At 52.7% G+C, this 19989-nt stretch overlaps 8 protein-coding genes across 8 annotated transcripts; 3 read left to right on the plus strand and 5 right to left on the minus strand.

Moving 5' to 3' along the window:
• The first annotated feature begins 612 nt into the window (after positions 1 to 612).
• BO87DRAFT_343844 (putative importin 13) lies at positions 613 to 4140 on the plus strand. The gene is made up of 4 exons (XM_025620800.1): positions 613 to 822; positions 884 to 1074; positions 1136 to 1622; positions 1687 to 4140. Exons 1-4 carry the CDS (start codon positions 760 to 762, stop codon positions 4039 to 4041), a joined length of 3096 nt encoding a protein of 1031 aa, XP_025475268.1. The 5' UTR covers positions 613 to 759; the 3' UTR covers positions 4042 to 4140.
• A 146-nt stretch (positions 4141 to 4286) lies between these two features.
• On the plus strand, positions 4287 to 6173 carry BO87DRAFT_380249 (uncharacterized protein). Its single transcript, XM_025624257.1, has one exon. The coding sequence runs from the start codon at positions 4655 to 4657 to the stop codon at positions 5876 to 5878; it is 1224 nt and encodes a 407-aa protein (XP_025475269.1). The 5' UTR covers positions 4287 to 4654; the 3' UTR covers positions 5879 to 6173.
• A 170-nt stretch (positions 6174 to 6343) lies between these two features.
• Positions 6344 to 6956, minus strand: BO87DRAFT_380250 (seipin co-factor family protein). Its single transcript, XM_025624258.1, has 2 exons — positions 6561 to 6956; positions 6344 to 6503 (listed from the first exon to the last, which is right to left on the minus strand). Exons 1-2 carry the CDS (start codon positions 6839 to 6841, stop codon positions 6494 to 6496), a joined length of 291 nt encoding a protein of 96 aa, XP_025475270.1. The 5' UTR covers positions 6842 to 6956; the 3' UTR covers positions 6344 to 6493.
• A 1147-nt stretch (positions 6957 to 8103) lies between these two features.
• On the minus strand, positions 8104 to 9586 carry BO87DRAFT_462718 (pyridoxal 5'-phosphate synthase subunit PdxS). The gene is made up of 3 exons (XM_025629189.1): positions 9332 to 9586; positions 9080 to 9262; positions 8104 to 9013 (listed from the first exon to the last, which is right to left on the minus strand). Exons 1-3 carry the CDS (start codon positions 9446 to 9448, stop codon positions 8384 to 8386), a joined length of 930 nt encoding a protein of 309 aa, XP_025475271.1. The 5' UTR covers positions 9449 to 9586; the 3' UTR covers positions 8104 to 8383.
• A 475-nt stretch (positions 9587 to 10061) lies between these two features.
• On the plus strand, positions 10062 to 11139 carry BO87DRAFT_380252 (uncharacterized protein). The gene is made up of 2 exons (XM_025624259.1): positions 10062 to 10880; positions 10965 to 11139. Exons 1-2 carry the CDS (start codon positions 10503 to 10505, stop codon positions 11115 to 11117), a joined length of 531 nt encoding a protein of 176 aa, XP_025475272.1. The 5' UTR covers positions 10062 to 10502; the 3' UTR covers positions 11118 to 11139.
• A 163-nt stretch (positions 11140 to 11302) lies between these two features.
• BO87DRAFT_410199 (origin recognition complex subunit 2) lies at positions 11303 to 13793 on the minus strand (the record flags this gene model as incomplete). The annotated part of the gene is made up of 2 exons (XM_025626307.1): positions 11303 to 13055; positions 13782 to 13793. 2 exons carry the CDS (start codon positions 13791 to 13793, stop codon positions 11352 to 11354), a joined length of 1716 nt encoding a protein of 571 aa, XP_025475273.1. The 3' UTR covers positions 11303 to 11351.
• A 1579-nt stretch (positions 13794 to 15372) lies between these two features.
• BO87DRAFT_368152 (translocon subunit SEC61) lies at positions 15373 to 17544 on the minus strand. Its single transcript, XM_025621921.1, has 5 exons — positions 17349 to 17544; positions 17159 to 17259; positions 16933 to 17100; positions 15787 to 16862; positions 15373 to 15729 (listed from the first exon to the last, which is right to left on the minus strand). The coding sequence occupies exons 1-5, from the start codon at positions 17356 to 17358 to the stop codon at positions 15648 to 15650; spliced, it is 1437 nt and encodes a 478-aa protein (XP_025475274.1). The 5' UTR covers positions 17359 to 17544; the 3' UTR covers positions 15373 to 15647.
• A 171-nt stretch (positions 17545 to 17715) lies between these two features.
• Positions 17716 to 19697, minus strand: BO87DRAFT_172180 (uncharacterized protein). Its single transcript, XM_025618350.1, has one exon. The coding sequence runs from the start codon at positions 19446 to 19448 to the stop codon at positions 17895 to 17897; it is 1554 nt and encodes a 517-aa protein (XP_025475275.1). The 5' UTR covers positions 19449 to 19697; the 3' UTR covers positions 17716 to 17894.
• Positions 19698 to 19989: the final 292 nt, after the last annotated feature.

A 19989-nucleotide genomic window follows, 5' to 3' on the forward strand; every position in this document is an offset into this window, starting at 1 on the left:
CCAAGAGCTGTCCGTTGGAGCTCCGGGTTTGGTGGGCGGTGGGACGGGGTTACTACTGGCAACAATCACTTACTGGCACCGCAGTAGCAGTAAAAATAATTGCCACGGCTGGTAAGGAGACGGAGTTACCATTCATTACCGTCATTAATCTCGCCATCCATTCCGGTCGGGTAGATAGGTCCCGGTGATAGGTCGAGCTAGCTAGCTGGGTTATTAGGCCTCAACACACCTGGAAACCTGGTAGGGAATAGTTGAAATATCAAAGAGTCAGTCATAACTAGTCCACTCGAGATGACTATCCCTACATGTCGCTCGGTCTGTTGCTGACCTTACTCGTCTAAAACTGAGCAGCTTTGTCTGTTGCGGTAATTTACATTTTTTTATTTTTCAGTCGCTGTATGATCAGCCGAATCTAGTGGTGAAGCTATGACACCACACCACAGTTGATAACTAGTTATCTAAGTGAATGACTACACTAATTGGTACTAACCCAATTCATCAGTGTGAACCAAACTGTTGCCCCATTACCTTGGATCTCATTATTATTCACACCAGCCCACTATAGCTCTGGTATTCCTTTCTCTTGTTGCTGTCTCACTCTGAACCCATCATCACATCCCACCTTCCTCTTCTGCTTACCGCCTGCTACTTTCGTGATAGCATTATCAACACGTGACTCCCCTTTCACCATCTCTCACCAATCTATATTGTGCCAGTGACAGTTCCCCCAGCCTAAACAAGGCCCTCATTGTTTCGGCCATGTCTGTGGACATCCCAGGCCAAGCCATAGACGCGCAACTCCTCATCAATGAGGCCAAATCGGTATGTTCGCTGCTTGATGTCTCCATATGAATCGAATGATCACTAAGACAGTTATTTCTAGCTCGTGTCCCAACTTTATGATCCGGGGAATACTGGGAACCCCGCCAAGATCAAAGCCATCCAAGAGCACCTGCAGAGTCTTCAAAAAAGTCCCCAGGCATGGCTAATCGCCAATCAGCTTCTCAGTGAGGCCAGCACAGACTTAAGGTTCTTTGGTGCTTTGACGTTCACGGTCAAGATTAATCATGATTGGTTCGTTCCGTACGAGCCCCAATTTCCACCAGTGACCGTGGCTAACAGACGATTCATCCAGGCAAAGTCTAAGCCCTGAGGAGGCTCAGGAACTTCTAGGGCGACTGATAGATCATTATGTCTTTCTCGTTAATGGGGGCGAGCGGCCCTTGGTCATACGGAAGTTGGCTTCAAGCCTCGCAACCATATTCCTGAAGCCCAACGCTCCCTGGTCCAGAGCACTCTGTAACCTGGCAGCATCACTTGCAAACGGGAAGCATGTCTCAGAAGAGCACTGCAAGTCCATTGATTTGCGGGGTGCGGTGCTCCCTGCTATGTCCGAGCGGCATGTAACCTCATTGCTCTACTTCTCCAATATCCTCGCCGAGGAGATTCACCGATGGAGTTCAGAACCACGACGAAGCAGAGAGGAACACCATACATACGTAAATGTCAAGGACGCATTTGCTGTCGTTGACTATGTTCTTTCTCATATTATGCAGCAGCACGCCTCTGGGATTCCAGTATCAGATGAGGCCCTGGGCACGGAAGCTATCAACTCATATCAAGTAGGTTTCGTTTCTCGAACTTTATTAGACTCGCAGTTGCACCTTGTATCTGACCCGATATCAGGCGTGGATGAATGTACGGAGCGCAATCCAGTTGCGTGATTCGTTGTCTGTCTTGGACCTGGCCTCTACGACGGCTTACATCATTCAGAGCATGAAAATACCTGGACTTGCAAAATCTGCAACACAGGTTGTGGTCGAGCTGATAGACTGGCGTGACAGTATCTTTACCCAGGATCATCTTACTGCTATTATGGAGTATGTTGTCAGTGATTTTGGGGCTGCGCACGTCGCGTCACTTATTGAGGCGGATTTTGAGGACGAGAATATGACGTTCTTGGACCTCCTATTGGCTTATGCAACGTTGAAGCAGAGAGACCTCATGACCAAACAATTAGACCCACAGCATGCTAAAATGCTCACTCTTCTACACACGCTGTTCAAGGCTCCTGGCTATGCAGCGGTGGACGATCCGGCCTCGCCGCTTGTTCTTGAGTGGTGGACAGAAGTCGCCGACGACCTCCAGGATATATATTCGGACTCGGAAGATCAAACGAGTCTTGAGCCTGCTAAGAGGAATTTGGCCGAAGCGGCTTTGGACTGCTTTGAAAAACTAAAGTTTCCTAGCCCAGAAGAGCTGCAAGGTTGGGGTGATGATGACCGTAGCGAGTTCGGTTCGTTTCGGCGTGATGTGTGCGATTTCCTCCTAGCCATCTACCCAATGTTGGGAGTGGAGCTTGTCCGGGTCTTCCAAGAACGAGCAAGAATATCACTGGTACAGCAGGAATGGCGCACGTTTGAGGCTGCGATTTTCTGCATCGCTCAGCTTTCGGAGGCTGTCGATGAGAACCAACACGCTGACGAGTGTCTCAATTCGATCTTCTTCTGTGACGAATTCGCTCGCCTGTGCGAAGGAAATGGAGTGCTAATCCCAGACAAACCACGTCAGACCTTGGTGGACATGCTGGGAAAGTATCAGTCGTACTTTGAACGCACACATGCCTTGCTACCTCGCGTCCTTACCTTTCTGTTCGCGTCTCTCGATGTTAGCTCGTGTGCGCCAACAGCATCCAAGTCGATTGCATATCTTTGTAAATCATGCCGCAACGCGCTAACCTCAGAACTGCCAGCGTTCATTGACCAATTCGAACATTTCCGCTTCAAACCCACGGCCACTACTCATACCATGGAAAAGGTGTTAGAAGGAATCGCCGCCATCATCCAGACTTTGCCTACGGACGAAGCAAAGTCACAAGTCATTGAACGAATTCTCCGGTTCTTCCACGGGCAGGCAGAGGCGGCCCGTGATGAGGCGGTTGGTGGCTTAGTGGAGCAGGCTCAGACCCGTGGCCAGTTTGTGCTGCGCTGCGTCGCAAGTATTGGCAAGGGTTTGAGAACCGATGGTGAGGTGAATTTGGAGTCGAACGACCATGGAGATGGTGACCCCTACCCTCCGACATTCTGGAATACGGGCAGTGGCGCCGTGTCTCAGAACCTGATCATGCAATGCATGCAGCTGCTCATCACCGATTTCCCTGTCGATGTGACCATAATTGAAGCCGCATGCGACATCTTGAAGGCTGGTTATATCGAAAGTACGGGACCATATGTCTTCCCACCAATGGTGACTGTCAATTTTGTCAAGAGCATACCTCTAGGCAGCGTTGGTACCGACATAGTGATGGGTACGGCTTCATCTTTCCTTGCATCTCATAGCTCACACTGTCAGCGAATCCGTGACGAAACGGTTGCGCTGATCGTGCACGTGTATGATACTTTCTGTTGGATGCATGAGAAACCTGAGTACTATGACCCCGAAGTCGCCAACAGTGGGATCGACTTCCTCACACGCTTACTCCCCAAATATCACCCTTTCCTATTCGCACTCACGACGCCGCCCCAAGAAGCCAGCCAAATTCCTTCATCCAATGGGGGTGAGCTTCAACGGCCGTCAGTCCTTGAAGCTGTCTTGAATTTCACTCTCCTCTCATTGCGAGGGCCTGAACCACTTCCGCTCCGCTCTGCCTCGCAGTTCTGGGTGAATGTGCTAACGCTTCCAAACGACGGTGGGTCTATTCAAACTGCCATCATGCAGTGTCTTCCTGCCCTTTGTCGTATCCTGATCAATCAGGTGGCCGGGCGATGCGCGCGGTCGGACCTCGAGCATCTCTGTGAGGTGCTTCGAAAGCTCATCTTCAAACAGCAAGGGGCTGCGCGCCCCCACCTCGCTGCAGCGCTGGCTGATCTAGGTAGCAATGATGCTTCCAATCAACATCAAGGCGCGTCTACGTCTCCCGAGGACAGGCAACGCTTCCTTGCGTCACTGCTAGCGGCAAGGGGTTCCAGAGCGCCAACTAGTCAGTTGATACGCACGTTCTGGGTCAAATGTCGGGGGGTGAGTTTCGACTACGTTGGGTAGATATTAACGTTATCTGGCTGCGGTTTGGAACAGTATGTGGACGGGCAGGAAAGGAATACAGTCAAGTCGCTAGCATTGGATCAACCGAGTAAACCAGACAAAAAAAAGAAAAATGATGATTATTCTAAAAGTCCAAAGTGAGGCAGGCTGTAACGAGAATGATGCAGTGAATCGCCACCCGAAACGACAACAAGCGCTGCTCATGTGTATGTGTGAGAACCCCATAGGACCATGGCCGTGAAACTGATGCAAGTTGCGCAGACACGATGACCTGGCAGTCAGCCTCTTCTCCTCAGCCACAGAGGCGGTGCATGCTTGGCCCTACAAAGTAAGGGGCAGCACGACACTTTACTCCGTATGGGGCATCGGTTTCAGGTGTCGCCTCGATTTTTCGCCAGATGCTACTAATTTAGCTTGATCGGCTATGAATATAACGCGATGTGGGTCTCTGCCCCTTAGCCCATGGGCAAATAAAGCCCTTCAACCTCGGAATTCTGCCGCTGGTCTGCTTTTAAACATGCCTGGTGATATTGCCGCGCTCTTTCTTGCCTGCTCTTTTCCACGCTTACTCCATTATACCTACTCTTGTTGAAGCGCTGCATAATCGCCCGCCATGCCTATTATTGCAAATACTCCAGAAGCTGTATTGGGTCGCACGGACTCGCTTGATCCGGCTACAACTTGTCGCGGTGTCACCTCCAATGGGCGGCCATGTCGCCGGGCTCTGGCGTCTCCATCGCCATCAGATTCACCGGCTTCAAAGTCACAACAGACCGACCTATCTGCGATGTACTGCTGGCAGCACAAAGATCAGGCAGCGTCGGTTCCGCAGACGAACAGCGGAGCTAACCCTTCGCGATTGAGGCCCCGTGGAAGCATCGACACTTTAATGGAGCGGTTAGGGTTGATGGATCTTAACGACGCAGGGACTCCAGATAAGCGGCGCAGACAGCGGAAACCAGCACCAAAGAAGCGGACCAGACGTACGATATGCTGCTGCTTCGAAGTCATCGAGGAGGAAGACATCCGGCCGTCACGGCCGGTCAATGCTCCAACGGAGATGCAACAAGCCCCCGCTGGGAAGCTGTCAGCGCCAACCCCATCCCTGTCTCCTCACCAGGTTCCTGTTCGACCCAGTAAACCTGGCTCTTCCTCTTCAGGAACCGACGACGACATTCTCTCTTGGATTCCATCTGGCCTTGCGCCGGAGACGACCTCCAACCTCACCGCAGAACTGGCCAAGCCTATCTCGGAAGCCGACGAGCCAGGCTATATCTACATGTTCTGGATGACACCGTCGACATCTGAATCCAAAGAGCTGCCTTCTTCAGAGGTAGCCTCGAACCTCATGCCGCCAACATCCTCCCCGGGGCGTGACCGCCGCGTAAGCGATGCAATTCGGACCGCCCGCGATCTCAATGCCTTGGCATCTGCACCAACTCATGACAGCCCCGGCACGCTCCGTTTGAAGATCGGGCGTGCTAACAATGTGCAGCGACGACTCAATGAGTGGAGCCGACAATGCGGCCACCATCTCACGTTGATCCGATACTACCCTTACACGCCCTCCACCCCGCAACCATCGCCATCTCGACACGGCCGGAGCAATGATGACAGTACTGCAACTCTTGTCCCGGGACGCAAAGTGCCCCATGTGCACCGTGTGGAACGGCTCATTCATCTGGAGCTAGGGGACGTGCGGATCCGCGACCTAGGGAAATGTCCGGACTGCGGACGGGAGCATCGCGAGTGGTTTGAGATCACGGCAGAGAAGGCGTCTCTGAAACGGGCGGACGATTGTATTCGCCGATGGGTGAAATGGGCAGAAACGCATTAGCTATCTACGTAATACTAACACCACTATTGTTCGTTAGCACTGTCGTGCGAACGTCTCTATTGCTATTCTAGTCAAGTACTTGTTGTATGGCATAATAACGATAAGACCAGCAACAAAAAGGACAACGGCAGCCTTCCTTTAAACCATTTGTTGTCCGAACTGATTCAACCACCTTCAATCAGTCCCAAATCCCCACCAAATACTCTATGGGAAGTCACCGAATATGATCAGTGTAATGATCGAGAACCAGAACCCACCAACAGCAATTATGATCATAGCTTGTGCTAAGAAAACGGATAGTGCTTAAGCAACAATTGATATACCTCCAAGGACGAGGGTTATTATTAGCATATCTGCTAATTCCCCATGGCTGAATTCGGATAGTAAGAGGCATATATTATCGTTGCCTTTGGTGTGAACAATCTACTCTTATCAATAAGACAAGGACCGGAAACCATAACCCAACTCCATCGCTAGTAACAACTATGATATAACCCATCATACCCATAATCCGTTCCTTACCCCAATTCCTCCCATCCATTCCTATAAACCCTCTTTCCTATCCCACCCCCAAATCTCCAACTCCAACAACAACAACAACAACAAAAAACCCTCTCAACCAAAACTGCCCAAAGCAAATCAGTTAGCCCACCCATTCGGCAAAGGACCAGGAGGCCACAACCTATTAACCAGAAGACCAAAGAGGACCGTGAAGGCAAATCTGCACGCTCGATAGGTGAGGACGAAGAACCACGTTAGAGCCGCCACCACCAAGATCACTGGACTGATGAAGAACATCGAGAACAGGGCGAACACGACAACTGCGATCACGCCGCATACGGCCACACAGAAGAGGAAGATCCCGGTGGGGATGGCAGCTATGATGAGTATAGGGATGAGGATGATTGCGATGATGATGGTGAGGAGAATGGGAATAGCGGGAATCACGGCGAGGTTGTTCATTGCTGCTGTGTGGTATGATGCACTAGTAGTGGTGGAGGAAGACACGGTTGCAGGGTTTATGGTTTGTATTGGGTGAGTGTGTATAGTATGATTGGGTTGGGTAGATGAATGAGTGTGTGTGCGTGTGTTTGTGTAGTTATTGATGATTGTTCTTAGAGAGTGTGTGGTGTAGATGTGGGAGTATAAGCTGTAACTATTTACTATATTCTATGCTGCGGGCGTAGGTAAGTAGTTGTGCCTTCCATATTCGGTAATTAAGATGTAAGGAAGTGGCGGCCTCATAAACTACTAAGCTACCTCATATGGAGTGCTGCTAAGCCATATTAGGTTTATCAACCTACCATAATACCTAATATAGGAAAGTTTATATCTGTTGTACTTGCCTGGGTAGCACCCTCCATAGTGCCTCTGGAGGTGCCCCTGGGAGTATTAGTCTTAGTAGTGGCCCTGGTAGTGGCTCTCGGAAGACTCTTGGGGAGCTTCGGAGGGCTTGGAGGGAGGAGGGACCTTAATGGTTGCCCTAGTAGCCTCCCGGGTGGTTCTCTTGGTAGGGCTCTCTAGGAGAGTATTCCTAGAATCACAGATTCTAACTATAAATCTGGGCTTGCTATAGTATTCTAGTACCTGACTTTAGGGCCTTACATCCAGTAGCGGCCTCCGTAGTGCCCTAGAAGGTAGTAGTCTCGGGGGGTGGGGGCGCCCTGGAAGGTCACTAGTGGCCTTAGTAGTTAGTACAAAGTACGTAGCTGTCATAGACTGATTCCCAAGCCCGTAGTCACATGACCATGTCTGCTCGATATGGAACAGCGTTCACGGCTAGAGTAGGAGCCGTATGCTTAACTAGCGGTATGGTAAGAGCTGTCATTGCAGATTACCCGTCTGCAAGGTGGTATGTCACGTAACGGTAATTGAAAGTAACTTTCTCGGCACTGTCTCGGTGGATGATATGATTACTCAATGTCAAGAGAGGGCGCAATGGGGTTCCTGTATTCAACTCAAAAACAGATAGTGGAATCTTCTTGGCGTGCTCTGGAGGTTCAAACACGAAGATGAGTCAATTGTTCACCGGCGAGATGGGTCTTTTGCGCGAATTCATCGGCGGATCGGCGGCAAGCCGAGGGCGCCTTCCCGGCCCGCCGCTAGCCTGGAAAACGGAGTTGGGCTGTTGCTCCGGTCCCTTCCATTGTTATGGGTATGATTGTTTATAGGTATGGGAGATCATTATATCAGAGGCGATATTTTTGGAAAGATGTGTGAGATTACTGGCTAGCTATAGCTAGGTCAGACGATCAAGCTACTATGGAACGTTGAAGTGCGCCAAGGAACCCGAGGTTGAGAAAGTCTAAATGGAAAGAAAAGTCCGTCTAACCACCGCAATTCTATTACTCGAAAGATAGTAGATCATGTGCTCATGGCTCATATCAACAATGTACTAAGACAAATCGCCTCGACGGCAGCAAATGCAACACAAGTGTACAAAAACACAGTAGACCAGCTTTTCCAACGCCCGCGATGAAAATAAGTCTCTAGAATGATTCTCGCTTACCATCCCCGCTTGGCCAGCTTGTCGGCCTCGGACATCTGCGCAACGTTGATGCCCACCATGGCCTCACCCAGACCCTCGCTCACCTCGGCAAGAACCTTAGGGTCGCGGAAGTGAGTGACGGCCTGCACGATGGCCTTGGCGCGCGCCTTCGCATCGCCGGACTTGAAGATACCGGAACCAACAAACACACCATCGCAGCCCAGCTGCATCATGAGCGCCGCATCGGCAGGGGTGGCAACGCCACCGGCAGCGAAGTTCACCACGGGCAGACGGCCCTTCTCGGCCGTCTCACGAAGCAACTCGTAGGGAACCTCCAGCTGGCGGGCAAACTGGCGCAGCTCGGGCTCGTAGTCGGCAGAGGACTGGTAGATAGCACGGGCACGGGCGATGTCCGAGCTGACCTGGCGCATGTGCTTGACAGCTTCCACGACGTCTCCGGTACCGGCCTCACCCTTGGTGCGGATCATGGCAGCACCCTCCGAGATACGGCGAAGGGCCTCACCCAAGTTACGGCAGCCACAGACGAAGGGAACCTTGAAGTTGTGCTTGGTGACGTGGTAGACGTCGTCGGCGGGGGTCAGGACTTCCGACTCGTCAATGTAGTCGACACCAATGGCTTCGAGGATCTAGTGGACGGTGTGTCAGTTTGTGGCGAAACGGACAGCCATGAAGGAAAGTTGATTGTAGCTTACCTGGCACTCAACGAAGTGTCCAATACGAGCCTTGGCCATAACAGGGATGGTAACGGCCTTCTGGATCTCCTTGATCATGCCGGGATCGGACATGCGAGCCACGCCACCCGTAGCTCTGATGTCGGCGGGGACACGCTCGAGGGCCATGACAGCGGCGGCACCAGCCTCTTCAGCAATGCGAGCCTGTTGGCAAATTGAAAGTTAGCAACGATTGACACAGATTGAGCTTAGGGATCCTATGTAGAGGCATACCTGTTCCGCGTTGACAACATCCATGATCACGCCACCCTTCAACATCTGAGCCAAACCGGCCTTCAGAGTGAAGGTGTTGGCAGTGCCGTTGGAATCGCCATTCTGCTGGGAAGCCATTGTGGAGGGGAAGAAGGTTCAATGGGATGAAGACCAAGAGTATGTAAGAGAAGAGAAGTCTGGAAGGAAGAAGGCACCCTAGGGAATGGAGAGGAAGTGAGTAGGAAGATGTCGAGAGAAAGAAAAGCAGGAGTGAGTCAACGGCCGACGAGGAACAACTACTAAGTACTCCGTACTGAACTATCAGTAACGCCGCCCGTTCGCCTCCGCGGAGACGGGGTGCAGCATCTGGACCAACCACTGCCGGTTCCTGCTTTCTACCCCTCGATTTTTTCCCCGCGGCGGCCGACTATTTCCTGCCGTCGTTCGCAGGGCGGCCGTGGCAACCAATCACTGCCCGTCCGTCCCTCCTTTGCTGCCTATAGAGTTGGTCACGTGATACATAGCCTAGTGGATTTCCCGCGGTTTTCCACCTTGGCGTATCGTAATGCTGGTCACGTCTGGTCATGCAGGTCGTGTGTATGGTCACACCCGTATTCCCCGTCAACTACTAGTAGTATTATCCTTGATGCCTCAGGCATTAGAACTAACTGCGGTCCTCGTCTCCAATCACCTTCCTATCCGAGGCATGCTTGCTTGATTGCTTCATCTCCTCATTCTCATACTAGCACTGGTGCCCACCTCAACACCTTCTCTCTGTCCACAGCCATTGACTGCAAAAGTTATCAGATCTCTACTCCCTATTTCGCACGAGCATCTCCTGCCTCTCTTAAGTACAATACACCCTTCCTCCACAAACATCTTCAACCACAAATTACCCAGAACAGGGTATCTACCTCTCAGACTAACCCCCGTGACGTCACCGTACGCATACCGAGGGCGCAACTCCAGAACAGCTGAGAACCACAACCATAATAACCACAACCTGCAGCGCCCTTCCAGGACCTCCTCATTCCATCTCATCCCTATAATCCATTCCTCCAACCCATCCCATTACCAACAACCAGAACCAGACACCAATAACCACTCAATTGCCTCTCCATCCCCCTCTCCCAAACAAGTCCCCCCTCCTATCCTATCCGTCGCAAACCACAATTGACGCAACAACCAAACAATGGCCTTCCTTCTCAGCCGCACAACAACCACTCTCCTAGGCACCGGCCTCGGTGTCGGCCTCTCCCTCTCCCTCCACCCACTTTCCCCCTTCCGCGCACCCCCAATGCAATGCCAATACACCGCTCCCTACTACCGCCCCGAATCCCAAATCTCCCCGGACTCCGGCTGGGTCATGGACTCCCAGGACCCGTTGCTGCGTAAACAAGGCACTACCAGAAACTCGAGTCATAATACTGCTGGTGGCGGGATTCTGACGGCCTCGAACATGCGCCAGGTCAGTCTGGGCAGCGTGCTGGGGTTGGTTGTGGGTGTGGGGTTGAGGGCGTTTTCGAGAGTGTTGGTGGTGCTCTTGGGGATAGGGATTATTGCTGTTGAGGTGGGTTGATTGATTGATCATTCCTTACTTTCCTTTGCTGTATTTGGCTTTAGCTTGGTGATGTGGGTACTGATATCAATGTAGTGGGCTGCGGCGAGAGGATATAATTTGCTTCCGGTCAACACGGTGCAGAAGTACTTCAAGCGGGTGGATCTGCAAAAGACGGTGTCGCATCATATTCCCTTCAAGATTAGTTTCGGGGCTACGATGGGGTTGGCTGCGTTTGCGCAGTTCTAGGCGAGCTGAGCTGAGATATGCGGTATGAATGTAATATGGTAGTATCGCATCTCGAAGAATCTATGTATCTTGTCTAGCAAGTGAAGTAACACCGGGCTTACTACGCTCCAAATGCTGCAATAAGTATTCTATGTTATACAGGGTATCATGGATTTATGCCATGCCGTGCAAGGCGCTATACTAGCCTATCTTATACTATACTATCTATCAATCTATCATCCTGTCAGTCAGCAATCAACTTAACACCAAATCTTCCAAAACACCCTCCATCTCGTCACGCGCCAATGGGACTCCCAGGATCTCCATCCCACTTGTATCCATCCGCGAAGTAATCATCTGATGATCATGGAACTCCTTCAACAACGTCCGGAACATCATCTCCGATGAGGCAATGAACTCTTCCGCCGCCTTTTGATACAGCATCCGGAACTCAATGCCCGTTTCCTCTCCTCGGCCGTTGCTGCCATCCCCTCCCCCATTACCCCTACCATCCATGTCATCATCCGACATATGTCCCTCATCCGCCATGGATAGCAGCTCCGTGAGAAGTAACCGATACAGGTTCCTTGCGTTCTCAGGCAGACTCTTCAGCACGAACTCAACACCCTCCTTACCACCGACACGGCGGCCCTTTCTTCCCAGCAGAGTGCTGACCTCCTCAACGACATCAAACTCGGTATCAAACGGCGCGAAGGTTGTACAGTCGTGGAAGACGAAGTTGAACTGGTCACGCAGGCTGAGATCCCACATCAGTAACAGATTCGGGGTATCCGCCGTCGCAAGAAGATGGATTTTCGGCGTAGCAGCTAAACGGGCAAGGAGGGCTTGGTTCGCTGCTCTCCGGAGGGCAGGCGCATCGATGGAGTTGATAAGAACGGTGATTGGTTTCTGGGAGGATCGGGACTTGAGGACGGACTGAAGCAATTCGAGGACTTCTTGGGGCTGAGAGCCCATTTTGGAAGGAATATCGGCGCCCAGGACGGCGGTGACGATCGTGGCGAAGATGGAACGGATGGACATGTTTGGCGTGTGTCCGTTGACGATGACTACGGAGCTTGAGGCGGAACTGCTGTGGTGACGGTGGTAGAGCCAGTCTGCGAATTCTTGGAGAAGGCGGCGCTTGGAGCCGTAGCCGTACAGGCAGATATTGAAGCCTTGGTCGAATTCGAAGTCCCACTGGGGAAAGGACCGGCAGTGGAGGTCTAGGAGGAAGGATTTCTCTTGTTTGTATGGGTCTGCGTACTGTGACATCCGTTCGAAGTACTCCTCGTGCGTTAAGAGGTTTACTTTGCCTAGATTGTTGTTCGATGTACGGGGTGGTCCGGCGCGGTTTTGGAAGAAGTATCGCTCATGGGCTGGGAGTTCTCCTTCTGGGGTGGGAGAACGCTTGTTCTTTGCGCCTTTTGGTCGTCCTGCACGACGCTTGGGTGTTGGTGCTCCTTCTGTTGCACCATTCGCGGCGGGTTGAGTAGACTCCTCCTCGATGGATTCTAATAAACCTTTCCCTGTCGCCGATGCCTTGCTGGGAGCCTCATTGGTATCGTCTTGTAGAATCTCCTCCGCAAGACGGTCAGCGCCGTCCCAGATGTCTTCGTCATCCTGTTCGAGGAGAAGCCGAGCGCTCTTCTTCTTAGCGGACCGGTCGGCACGGGCTTTCGACGGAGTTGCAACAGTAGACTTTTTCGTGGGCGTTGAGAATAGATTCTTCGCTTTAGCCTTCTGAGTTGGTGTCTTCAACCCCGAAGCTTTAAGAGCAGCTGGGGTGTTATCGGTCGTGGGTTTTTGAGGTGTTGATTTCACTCGTTTCGTAGGGGTGGTGGTAGCTTCAGGGGTTCGTTCACGTTCACCGTTGGTGTTCCCATTTACGGTGCCATTGGTGGCCGTAGTCCTCTGCCTCTTGGGCGTAGAGATGGGGAATTGGTCATCGGATTCTGGATGCTTGCGTTTCATTTTAGTCAATGGGTCCGGGGAGGTTATCGAAGCAGCTTCGGGGAAATGGCGGAGAGCAAATACCATTCGGGGCACAACAAAGCTCTTCTGGAGGTCCAGAAGGAACGACGAGCACAACAGAGGACGCGAGGGATGAGCGCGCTTGCTGGGAATGCTGGTCGCTGATAGATCTGGTCGGCTTCCCTCGTGGCTACTTTTTTGCCCTGCGATGGGCGCGTCTGGAACGCGCAGCAAATCAATCAATCGATCAATCAAAGGCAGGCCCGACGGTTTCTCCGATTCCGCGATATCGGAGCGGCATTTCATCGCCGCGAATCGCATCACTTCACCTTTCCTGTTTCCGGTGCTTTGCGCTTGTTCTGTTCTTATTTCTTCCATTGAGTCTGCTCACTTGGTTTGTCTGGCAGTGGTCTACACGTCCACTTTGCCTTGAGCGAACTAGTTGCGGTCATTAGGCCCCTGACAAGTCGAGCGAGTTAATTCGGTGAGTCATTTATCTACTTCAACTTATCTCCGATCCTCTCTCCTGCAGGTATATATACCCAAGGACAGTCTTGCAGCCCTGGAGAAGGCATCCACACCCATTGGATTTCTCCAGTATAAATTCCCTCAATCGCAGGGAGCAGTTTTACTAACATCTGCTCATCTGCCCCAGGAAAAAGAAACCCCAATGGCTTTGCCTACCAATTCGGCGGCCACTACCACCATGGCTACCTTCGCCCGCATGGTAAAGGGCCAGGTGCGTTACTACTCTGCGCCCTTGGATATGGCCATTCCCGCCTCCAAGCAGAAGTATATCCCTGCCTCCGGTACCTACCCTAAGGGCTTCTCCGTCTCCGGAACCCACGTTGGCGTGAAGGCATCCAACACCAGGTTCCCGGACCTGGCCCTCATCTCCTCCGAGACGCCCTGCTCTGCCGCCGCCGTCTTCACCACCAACAAGTTCCAAGCCGCCCCGGTCCAAGCAAGCAAGAACACCCTGAAGACCACCCAAGGCGAAGGCATCCGGTCCGTGGTAATCAACTCAGGCTGCGCCAATGCCGTGACAGGTAAAGGCGGCCTGGAGGATGCCGTGAGCATGGGCAGCAAGGTAGACGAGTGCAATGGCCTCGCCCAGCCCAGCACTCTCGTCATGAGCACCGGTGTCATCGGTCAACGGTAACAATCCCTTGCCTCCTCCCAATTCTCCCGTCATCATCTCATCACTAACAACTATAACCCTCACAACAGCCTCCCCATCTCCAAGATCCTCAACAAAATCCCCACTGCGCACTCGACCCTCTCCTCCACCCACGATGCCTGGCTCACAACCGCCCGCGCCATCTGCACAACAGACACCTTCCCCAAGCTCCTCTCCCAGACCTTCACCCTCCCCTCGTCCCCGGACCGCACGTACCGCCTCGCCGGAATGACCAAAGGTGCCGGCATGATCCACCCGAACATGGCGACCCTCCTGGGAGTCCTCTGCACCGATGCGCCCATTGCCCCCTCCGCCCTCCAGCCGCTCCTCAAACACGCCGTATCCCGGTCCTTCAACTCCATCTCCGTCGACGGTGACACCAGCACCAACGACACCATCGCCATCCTGGCCAACGGCGCTGCCGGCGGCGCACCCATCACCTCGACCTCGTCCGCAGACTACACAGCCATGCAGAACGTCCTGACCTCCTTCGCGCAATCCCTCTCGCAGCTCGTCGTCCGGGACGGCGAAGGCGCCACCAAATTCGTCACGGTCCGTGTGCAGAACTCCCCCGACTACGAGTCCGCCCGACTGATCGCATCGACGATCGCGCGGTCCCCGCTCGTCAAGACTGCTTTGTATGGAAAGGACGCGAACTGGGGCCGGATCCTGTGCGCGATTGGCTACACGCAGGGAGTTGCGGAGGGTACGGTGGTGCCGGAACGGACTAGTGTTAGCTTCAAGCCTGTGGATGGCAGTGCGGAGCTGAAGTTGTTGGTGAACGGCGAGCCGGAGCAGGTGGATGAGGATCGCGCGTCGGTTATTCTGCAGGAGGAAGACTTGGAGATTGTGGTTGACCTTGGAGGTGGTGAGAAGGGCGAGAAGGGTCTTGGTGGAGAGGAGGCGGTTTATTGGTTCTGTGACTTCAGTCACGAGTATGTGACTATTAATGGTGATTACCGGACTTAGGTGAGTGGGATTAAAAAAGTGAATACCGATGTTGCAGTGGAAGTGGTACTGCAGTTGATTGTGTATAAGTGTGGTTTCGGTATATACCCGCAATTGTTACCTTAGTTATAGATCTGCATCAGACACCACCCCCTTGCAGTTGAAGTAAAAAGGCACCCGAGATGGTCAAACCAATTAATTTAATTTTAGATCTTTTGTCAATATGGTTACAAACCAGGTAGGTGCTATGTACAGCTGTGGCGTGGACGTATCTTCGTAGAGAAGATCTTCCCCTCCTGCAAATTGTTAAAAACTAGCCATACATCCATCAAGAACTAAATAATCAAGATCCCAGCCACAACAGCACTCTACCCGAGAAGAAACAGAAAGTTGCAAGAACAAACATAAGCCCTCAAACTTCTTCTCATGCTTTCATCAAAAAAGGGGCCTTATTAGTTACCCGGAACAAGGCCCTTGAGGCCCGATCCAATGTCGCCCTCACGGGCGGCAATTTCGAAGTATCCGTATATAATTCTAAAAAAAAAGGTTAGTATTCATCTCAAAAGAATCAAGACAAGAGTGAAGACTTACGTGACGGCAAGGAGGATACCAGTACCGCTGCCAAGAGCACCAAGGAGGTCAGAAGCGACGGACAGGGCACCAATGCAGGCACCACCGAAAGCAGCGGCAGTAGGGATAACACGCTTGAGCTCCTTGTACATGCTCTGCTCACGGTGACCAGCCATCACGAGACCCTGGTCCTTGAGCTGCTTAGCAACGTCACGGGGAGCAGAGCCGGAAACCTCAATCCAGGTCTTGGAGAAGAGAGCGCAAGCGACAAGCATGAAGGTGATGTAAACGGCGGTGTGGATGGGGTCAAGAAGGGCCTCCTTGAAGTTCAGGGGAGGAGACATGTAGTAGGCAATGCCGGAAGCGGCGTGGAGCTGGGCAGAACCCTCGCGAGGCTCCCAAACACCGAGAAGCTTGACAAGGAGGTTGTCAGAGAAGCGAGAGTACAGCATCTGACTGATGAGGAAGATGTTGGAGCACAGAGCAGACTGGAGCATGATGGGCATGTTGGAGGTGTAGAACAGGCGAACAGGGTAGGAACCACGCATGCCACGCTGGCGGGAGGACTTGACGGGGATCTCGACACGGAAGCCCTGGAGGTAGATCACAGCGGCGAAAACGAGGAGAGTGGCCAGCAGGTTCATGATGTTGGGGAGGTTCTGGCGGTAGAAAGCCTCACGAAGAGCGCGCTGCTTGTCGGACCAGGTCAAGAGAAGGTGGAAGAGGGCAATGATGGCACCCTCGAACTCGGGACCACGGCCAGTGTTGATGGTCGTGGGGGAGAAAGCCTTCCAGACGATCGACTCGCAGATGTTGGTCGCGATGAACAGAGAGATACCGCTACCAAGACCGTAGCCCTTCTGGAGGAGCTCATCCAGCAGAATGACAACCAAGCCAGCAACAACCAGCTGAACAATCAGGAGGACACAGATACCGGCACCAAGGTCACTGGGCTGGCCGTAAAGACCAGTGAGGACGTAGACGCAGGCCTGACCGAAGGACAGGATGATAGCGAAGAGCTTCTGAGCGGTCTGATACAGTTCACGGTCGGTCTTAAGGTCCAGGTTGACATCGATGAGGTGGGTACCAGCGAGGAGCTATCAGAAAAGCCACATATTAGCAAATGCCCAATATCCGACTTCAAACTGCACTTTCCCCATTACATACCTGGAAAACCATGCCGGAGGAGATGATGGGGGTGATACCCAATTCCATCAGGGTACCCCGGTTACTGGCCAGCATCATACGGAGCCAGTACAGAGGGTCGGAGGTGTCAGAGGAGACAATTCCGTACAAAGGCATCTGACTCATGACCAGGAAGATCAGGAGAGTCAACTGCAGAAACAATCCATTAGCTTAGAAGCTCTTGTCGAGCTTAACAAGTATCACGTACCCCCGTCCACATCAACTTCTGGTTGAAGGGAACCTTGGTTTCCGGGGCGGCCACCTCCGGGAGGAGGGGCGTGAAAGGCTTGATGAGATCGAGAAACCGGACTAGAATCGAGTATCAGCATTTGCTGACCCATTGAGGTAAAAGATGGAACGCTGTCGCGAAAAGGGCAGCGATCGCGTGCAAGACTCACGTCCGCTCATTGTGACTGTTGCACCTCCCAGAGCTGCAGGATTACTCGAATAAAAGGGGAGGGAAAGAAAGAAAGGAAAGCTGGAGGCGAAAACCAGCTGAAGGAATGGAGGGGAATTACAAAAGGAGAAGGAGAAGAAGTGAAGACGACGGGAAGAGAGAGAGGATGGAGGAGGAGAAAGGGAGGAAGCGATGAGGTCGACGGGGATTGCGGGTGCGATCCAGAGTCGCCTCGCTGGCCACTTTGCGCCCACCCAGCCACGCTAACCCGTTGAGGCCACTTGGTCGCTTTCCTCCGCCCCTACTAGAATTATAGTGTTCACAATGTAGCACTATGAGATGGGAACGACCAACGATCTGTTTGTATGGTAGGGTATTCGACAATTCTAACAAAAATAGTAAAAGTATCTCTCTCAAAAAGTACTCTATCTAGGTATCTCAAGGTATCACTGTATAACGGTCATATTTCGCCGTTTCCTCCCAATAAAGGCCGTGGCTTTCTGGTATCCGTACGCTTCGGTCAACGTAGAGCAAGCATACCAAGCTGTCAGGGCCCAACAAGACAGAGACAATCATCAATCACGTTCTCCAACTCCCCGAGTCGCTCCTTCAGTCCTTTGTTCTCTTCCTTCAAGATCCCCATGACGCTCCAGGCTTCCGAGGAAGGAACCCCATGACAGATGTTACATTTGGAGCTGTTGGTCCACGAGCTGGCGATGCTCCTCGGTGTCAGCCCTTTTATAACCCGATCATAAGTAGATGGACGCGCAGGCGTCGGTGCTGGTGCAGGAGTTGGCGCTGGTTTGAGCTCTTTCTGGCTCTGTTGTGCAGGTGCAGCTGTACTGGGTGTAGACAAGGCGATCTGCGAGATATTGGGAGATGGCGCGACCGTCGATGCTGGAGACTCGAGCACTTCGCGGCGGGAGAAGACACTCTCTGCAAGGCTCTCGTCTCCTGAATCGAAGCCCGAGTCGCTCGTAAATGTACCATTGCTGGCGCGTTTGAGGCTCCGCTTGGGGGTCTGAAGTTCAGCCCCCAGGTCAGAGGTACTCTCATCGTCGCTAGACCGAACCAGCGTGATGCTGCGCAGGCGTGCCTCTTCCTCTCGGCGACGTAATTGCCGCTCATGCTCCAGCTCTTCAGCCATGGCCTTCATCGCTTTTTCTTGTTGGATGACTTTCTCGGCCATGCCATCTAACTGGATCTTGAGGTTCCCGATGCGTGTCCGAGTGACCTCCAGCTCCTCTTGCTTTTCATTCTTGTCGGCCAGGGCTTCATGCAAGGCGAAGGTCCTCTGTTTGTATGCAGCCTGCAGCCGCCTAAGTACAGTATCTGCGTTTTGTCTTAGGGCGTCAAAGGCTTCCCGACCTTCCAGATTACTGAATCCAGTCGGGAATAAAGCGGCGTTGATATCGAGGTTCAAGAACTCGTCCTGGGCAGGTTCGGGCAGCTCCGGTCTGCTCTCCCCCTGTCTCTTTAATCCGAAGAACGAGAAGGGACTTGATGATGTAACCTGTTTCAGAGGCGATGGCGCAGTCATCCGCTTCTGAGTTCGGCTTGTCAGGCCCGTTGGGACGTTGGGCGACCCGTAGAATTCGCGACTGGCGCGCTTCTCCATGTCGTCTGTGGCGGCCGAGTCCTGCTCTTCTGACTGATACACTACTCCTAAGTTGACCGGTTCCGATTTTCCTTGAAACCAGCCCGACAAGCGCTTTGCGCCTTCTTCAAGTCTCTTTCTGGCAGTGTTCTCAACTGGTGGGTTCGAGGGAGTAGTGCCGGAGTCCAAGTCTTCGTAGGTTTTGGGTTGATCGGAGAAGAGCTTCCTGGACGGCAGAGGGGCTTGCCGCGGGATAATCTCGGTGTTCGCCCGACGGTGAGAGGGGTGTGAAGGATATTGTTTCGGCGGTAGTGGGGATAACGCATCCGAGCTCGGTACTAAAGAAGTTACAGGGGTATTCTGGTGGGCAGGTTGATTGTCGGCGTAAGGCTGACAAGTCTCTTCGATTTCGGTCGATGCGACCGCTGTCGAGGATACTTCCGCAGTAGTATTGCTACTCACAGGCGTGGCTGTAGTTGACGGGTGCTCGGGGTCGCGGAGCATTGTTGAGGTCGAAGGTGACTGGACGGTAGGTGGGAAGGGATGGGGCTTGGAATGACGAAGGGTCGCGGTCGGTCGCACCACTTGGACACGGACTGGAATGCCACGTCGATTCGTCGTCCAATCCAATGCACGGTCACGTATGCCGCGGTCACTCGTCTGCGAGGAAGCAAAAGGGGGGGGGGAAGAGAGGGGAGGAGAAAGACGGAAATGAGTAGCTCCCGAAGCTGTCCCTCTAGATCTTCTCTTCTTTGCTGGATTGCGGGGCGATAAACAAGGAATTGATAGAGGATCAAGCGTGAAAACGGTTTAGCAATGGGCCGAAAGTCGACGGTGTATACGTTATGGACAATAGCCTAAGTGGAAACAGGACGCGATTGTAACAGATGTTCTTCAGGTTGATGAACTCGACCGCCAAGCGATAAGTGATCAGACGGCGTACCCGCACGTGCCTCTGTCAGCGACGAGTGCTGAGGATCCTGCACGATCTATCTAGGAGTGGATGGAGCGATCTTGGAGAATTCAGAGCCGGACTGTCTTAGTT

Source organism: Aspergillus neoniger (genome assembly GCF_003184625.1).
Source record: "Aspergillus neoniger CBS 115656 unplaced genomic scaffold BO87scaffold_43, whole genome shotgun sequence".
NCBI lineage: Eukaryota > Fungi > Ascomycota > Eurotiomycetes > Eurotiales > Aspergillaceae > Aspergillus > Aspergillus neoniger.